Here is a 6,052-nt window from a genome sequence, read left to right on the forward strand (position 1 = left end):
ACCCCATAGACACCTGCTGTGCCCCATAGATCCCCCCACCCCATAGACACCTGCTGTGCCCCATAGATCCCCCCCACCCCATAGGCACCTCGTGCCCCATAGACGCCCCCCACCCCATAGGCACCTCGTGCCCCATAGATCCCCCCCACCCTACAGACATCACCTGTGCCCCATAGATTTCACCCCATAGGTCCCCCCACCCCATAGACACCTGCTGTGCCCCATAGATCCCCCCACCCTACAGACATCACCCGTGCCCCATAGATCCCGCCCCATAGATCCCCCCCACCCCATAGAGACCCCGTGCCCCATAGATGCTCCTCACCCCATAGACATCACCTGTGCCCCATAGATCCCCCCACCCCATAGATCCCCCCCCATAGATCCCCCCTCCCATAGACCCCCCCCCCATCGGCACCTGCTGCGCCCCACCCCCCTCCCCCCATCCCCTGCCCCCCTTCCCCCCCCCCCCCCCCCCGGTGCCCGGATGCTCGCGCCGCCCCGGCCGCCATCTTCCCCGCCGCCGCCGCCGCCGCCGCCCCGACCGCGCCGCACCCGAGATGTGAGAGCGGGGCCCCCTCCCCCCACGGGACCCCCACCCCCCCCGGACCCCCAACCCCCCCCGACCCCTCCCCCACCCCCCATCCCCGGGCCCTGCCCCCCACCTCCCTGCCCCCCCCCCCCCCCCCGGCGCCCCCCCGCCCCCCCCGGCGCCCCCTCCCCCCCCCCCCCCGCCGCGGGGGCACTGGGAGCACTGGGAGCACTGGGAGGGATTTGCCCCCTCCCCCCCCCCACCCCGCGGCTATTTTTAGCCGCTCAACGCAAGAAGGGGGGGGGGGGGGAGGGGTGGGAAAATCGCTCCCCGCGGCCCCTCCCCCCTCCCAGCGCCCCTCCCCCTCCTGCGGGGGGGCCGCCCCTCCCCCCGCGGGGGCGGGGGAGGGGAGGGGGGAGGGGGGAGGGGAGGGTGACCCTGTCGGGGGGGGGGAGGGGGGGTCGGATGGCTGTGACCCCCCGCTGTGGGTCGCTGTGGGGGCACCAGTGACCCCCGCTATGGGGCACTGGGACCCCGCTGTGGGGCACTGGGACCCCCAGGACCCCCCGCTATGGGGCCCTGCTGGGACCCCCCGCTATGGGGCACTGGGACCCGCGGGACCCCCGCTATGGGGCACTGGGACCCCGCTATGGGGCACTGGGACCCCTGAGGCCCCGCTATGGGGCACTGGGACCCCGCCATGGGGCACTGGGACCCCCGGGACCCCCCGCTATGGGGCCCTGCTGGGACACCCCGCTATGGGGCACTGGGACCCCCGGGACCCCCCGCTATGGGGCACTGGGACCCTGCTATGGGGCACTGGGACCCCCAGGACCCCCCACTATGGGGCACTGGGACCCCTGGGGCCTGGCTATGGGTCGCTGTGGGGACACCAGTGACCCCCACTATGGGGCACTGGGACATGGGGGTCCCCCCACTATGGGGCACTGGGACCCCTGGGACCCTGCTATGGGGCACCAGTGACCCCCGCCATGGGGCACTGGGACCCCGCTATGGGGCACTGGGACCCCTGAGGCCCCGCTATGGGGCACTGGGACCCCTGGGACCCCCGCTATGGGGCACTGGAACTCCTGAGGCCCCGCTATGGGGCACTGGGACCCCGCTGTGGGGCACTGGGACCCCCAGGACCCCCCGCTATGGGGCACTGGGACCCCTGAGGCCCCGCTATGGGGCACTGGGACCCCGCTATGGGGCACTGGGACCCCTGGGGCCCCCGCTATGGGGCACTGGGACCCCGCTATGGGGCACTGGGACCCCTGGGGCCCCCGCTATGGGGCACTGGGACCCCGCTATGGGGCACTGGGACCCCTGAGGCCCCGCTATGGGGCACTGGGACCCCGCTATGGGGCACTGGGACACCAGTGACCCCCGCTATGGGGCACTGGGCTGTGGGTCCCTGGGACGCGGGGGTCCCCCGTTCCCATCCCCCCTCCCCCCCAGACCCGTGTGTGCGTCTGCGGGGCGGGGGAGGGGTGGGGAGGTGGGGCCTCTTTGACCTTTGCCCCACCCCCCCACCCCCCCCAGGTCGGCCCCCTCCGCCCCCAGCGCCCCTCCCCCCGCCGGAGGAGAAGGGGGGGGCCCCCCGCCCCTCCCCCAACCTCACCAGCAACCGGCGGCTGCAGCAGACCCAGGCCCAAGTCGATGAGGTCAGAAAGGGGGGGGGAGGGGCGGGGGGTGGGGGGATGGGGGTGGGGTGAGGGGGTGGGGGGAAGGGGGGGAGGGGGATGGGCCGACCTGTCTCCCTCGTAACCTTTGCCCCCTCCCTGCCCCCTCCCCCTCTCCGTGCCCGCCCCCCGCCCTTGACCCCTGACCCCCGCCCCCTTGACCTTTGACCCCTTGACCTCTGACCCCCCGCCAGGTGGTGGACATCATGCGGGTGAACGTGGACAAGGTGCTGGAGCGGGACCAGAAGCTGTCGGAGTTGGACGACCGGGCCGACGCCCTCCAGGCCGGCGCCTCCCAGTTCGAGACCAGCGCCGCCAAGCTCAAGCGCAAGTACTGGTGGAAGAACCTCAAGGTGGGGACAACCCCCTCCCCCACCCCCCGCCCCGCCCCGCCCCGCCCGGAACAACCCCCGCGCCCCGAAACACCCCGACACCCCAACAAACGGCACGACACGCCCCGAAAATGGCCGCCGAAACAACCCCCGCGCCCCGAAACGCCACCCAGAACAACCCCCGCGCCCCGAAACACCCCAACACCCCAACAAACAGCGCCCCACACCCTGGAAACAGCCGCTGAAACAACCCCTGCGCCCCAAAACGCCGCCCAGAACAACCCCCGCGCCCCGAAACACCCCGACCGCCCAACAAATGGCACGACACGCCCCGAAAATGGCCGCCGAAACAACCCCCGCGCCCCGAAACACCCCGACACGCCAACAAACGGCGCCCCACACCCTGGAAACAGCCGCTGAAACAACCCCTGCGCCACAAAACGCTGCCCAGAACAACCCCCGCGCCCCGAAACATCCCGACACCCCAACAAATGGCACGACACGCCCCGAAAATGGCCGCCGAAACAACCCCCGCACCCCGAAACACCCCAACACCCCAACAAACAGCGCCCCACACCCTGAAAACAGCCGCTGAAACAACCCCTGCGCCCCAAAATGCCACCCAGAACAACCCCCGCGCCCCGAAACACCCCGACCGCCCAACAAACGGCATGACACGCCCCGAAAATGGCCGCCGAAACAACCCCTGCGCCCCGAAACACCGCCCAGAACAACCCCCGCGCCCCGAAACACCCCGACCGCCCAACAAACGGCACAACCGCCCAACAAACGGCATGACACGCCCCGAAAATGGCCGCCGAAACAACCCCCGCGCCCCCAAATACCCCCAAACCCCCCAAAATGACCCCCAGAACGACCCCTGCGCCCCAAGATGACCCTCAGAACAACCCACACACCCCCAAACACCCCGACCGCCCAAAAAACAGCGCCCCACACCCTGAAAACAGCCGCTGAAACAACCCCTGCGCCCCAAAACGCCCCCCCAGAACAACCCCCGCACCCCAAAACACCCCGACACCCCAACAAACAGCCCCTCATGGCCCGAAAACGGCCACTGAAACAACCCCCGCACCCCAAAACACCCCAACACCCCAAAAAGAAGCCCCCCGTGCCCCAAAAACAGCCGCCGAAACAACCCCTGCACCCCGAAAACAGCCGCTGAAACAACCCCCGTGCCCAAAAACGCCCCCCCAGAACAACCCCCACACCCCAAAACACCCCGACACCCCAACAAACAGCCCCCCACGCCCTGAAAACAGCCGCCGAAACAACCCCCGCTCCCCCAAAACACCCCAACCCCCCAAAAACCACCCCAACCCCCGAAAAACAGCCGCCGAAACAACCCCCGCGCCCCAGAACACCCCCAAGAAACAGCCCCGCCCCCCAAAAACCGGCCCCCCCGCGCCCCAAAATGGCCGCCGAAACAGGCCCCTCCCCCACCCCGAAACCTTCCTCCCCCCGCCCCGCCCCCCGGTGACCCCGTGACCCCCCCCGTGACCCCGGTGACCCCGCCCCTCCCCCGCAGATGATGATCATCCTGGGGGTGATCTGCGCCATCGTCCTCATCATCATCATCGGTGAGCGGCCATGCAAATGAGGGGGGCGGGGCATGCAAATGAGGGGGGCGGCGGGGCACGCAAACGGGGGTGGTGGGCACGCAAATGAGGGGGCTGGGTATGTAAATGAGGGGAGGGGCATGTTAATGAGGGGAGGGGTATGCAAACGGAGGGGTGAGGCATGCAAATGAGGGTGGGGTATGTAAATGAAGGTGGGGTCCATGCAAATGAGGGGGTGGGGAATACAAGTGGGGGTGGTGCGGCATGCAAATGAGGGGCTGCGTATGCAAACGGAGGTGGGGTATGTAAATGAGGGTGTGGACATGCAAATCAGGGGGTGGGGAATACACGTAGGGTGGTAGGCATGCAAATGAGGGGCTGGGTATGTAAATGAGGGGCTGGGTATGTAAATGAGGGGGGGGAGCACGCAAATGGGCGGTGGGGCATGCAAATGAGGGGCTGGGTATGCAAATGAGGGGCGGCACATGCGAATGAGGAGGCGTGCCTTAATGATAAAGTGATGAGGTCACTGGGGAGGGGTGGGGCCTGTGGAGGGGTGTGTCCCCCAGGCCCCGCCCCTGACCCCTCCCCTCCCCTCCCCCCGCAGTGTATTTCAGCACCTAACGGCTGCCAGCTCTGCCCCGGCCCCGCCCCCCCCGCCCGGGACCCCGCCCCTGGGCGTGTCCGGCCCCGCCCCGGGGCTGCGGGGGGAGGGGCCCAGCCCGGCCCCGCCCCCCACCCCCCCGCCCCCCTCAGGGACCCCCAGACCCCGCCCCTGCCCCACCACCCCGGGGCCTTTCCCCCACCCCCGGGCCCCTCCCCCTCCCGCCCCCCAAAACCCTGCCCCTCCCCCACCCCCAAAAGCGGGGCCATCTGCACCCCTCCCCCACCCCCTCCCCGTGCCCAAAATGGCTGCTGCCCCTCCCCTCCCCCCCCAAAATCGAGGCCCCCCTCCCCCATAGGTGAGAATTCGGGGGTGGGGGAGGGGTCCCCGGCCCAGAGCCCCCCAAAAGTGTGGGGGGGGGGGGCTGAAGCCCCTCCCCCCCCCCCCGGAGGGAATTTGGGGGCTCCCGGGGCGTTTTGGGGCCCCTCCCCCCCCCGAGCACAAAGGGGCCCCCCCCAAATTTTGGGGGCCCCCCCACCCCCACCCCTGCCCAAGGGGCCCCTCCCCCCTTTTTGGGGATCCCCCTCCCCCAATTTCGGGGTTCCCCCCCCCCCCCGCATTCCAGGGGCCCCCCAAAACCGGCCGGGGGAGGGGCCCCCCCCCCCCGTTTTTTGGCCCCCCGAGACATTCCAGCCCCTCCCCCCCCCCCAATTTTGGGGGTGCAGCGGGGGGAGGGGCAGCACAGGAGAGGGGTGGGGGCCCCAAAAGCCCGCACCATCACTGCCGCAGCGCGGGGGGGGCCCGAAATGGGGGGGGGGGGGGGGGGGACACCCACGGTGGGGGGGGAGGGGCGGCATTTGGGGGAGCCCCTAAAAACCAGGGGGGACCCCAAAAGCGAGGGAGGAAGGGGGGAGGGGGGGGGGCTCCCCCAAAATTGTGTCCCCCCTCCCCCAAAGCGAGGAGTTTTCACCCCAAAGCTGCGGGGGGGGGGGGGGGGGAGGGGGGTCACCCCCAAAAATGGGGGTGCTCCCCTCCCCCACCCCTTCTCCCGTTCCTGGGGGTTTTGGGGTGCCCCCCCCTCCTCCCCTCCCCCCCCCCTGCATGGAGCTGTGTGTGTGTCCCGGGGGGTCCCCCCAAATTCCCCCCCCACCCCTCCCCAAACCGGGGGTGCCCCTCCCCCACCCCACCCCACCCCCCCCCGGGGCGAAGATTGAGGATTTTGGGGCCCCCCCCCCCCCCCCATCGCCTGGGGGAGGCTTGGGGGGGGGAGGGGGTCGGGGTCGGGGGGGGGGGGGGGGCGGGTGTCACTGCCGCCCCTCCCC

General features: G+C 70.8%; 1 protein-coding gene across 1 annotated transcript; it reads left to right on the plus strand.

Annotated features, from left to right (window-relative positions):
* Positions 1 to 480: 480 nt before the first annotated feature.
* On the plus strand, positions 481 to 4,981 carry LOC104008524 (vesicle-associated membrane protein 2; the record flags this gene model as incomplete). Its single annotated transcript, XM_087777762.1, has 5 exons — positions 481 to 562; positions 2,078 to 2,199; positions 2,412 to 2,570; positions 4,096 to 4,147; positions 4,734 to 4,981. Coding segments are annotated over 5 exons (432 nt in total), but the record flags the coding sequence as incomplete, so codon positions are not given.
* Between the last annotated feature and the right edge of the window lie 1,071 nt (positions 4,982 to 6,052).

Source organism: Nipponia nippon, unplaced genomic scaffold (assembly GCF_047370975.1).
Source record: "Nipponia nippon isolate SJK-2023a ecotype South Korea unplaced genomic scaffold, ASM4737097v1 scaffold_41, whole genome shotgun sequence".
NCBI classification, from domain to species: Eukaryota; Metazoa; Chordata; class Aves; order Pelecaniformes; family Threskiornithidae; genus Nipponia; species Nipponia nippon.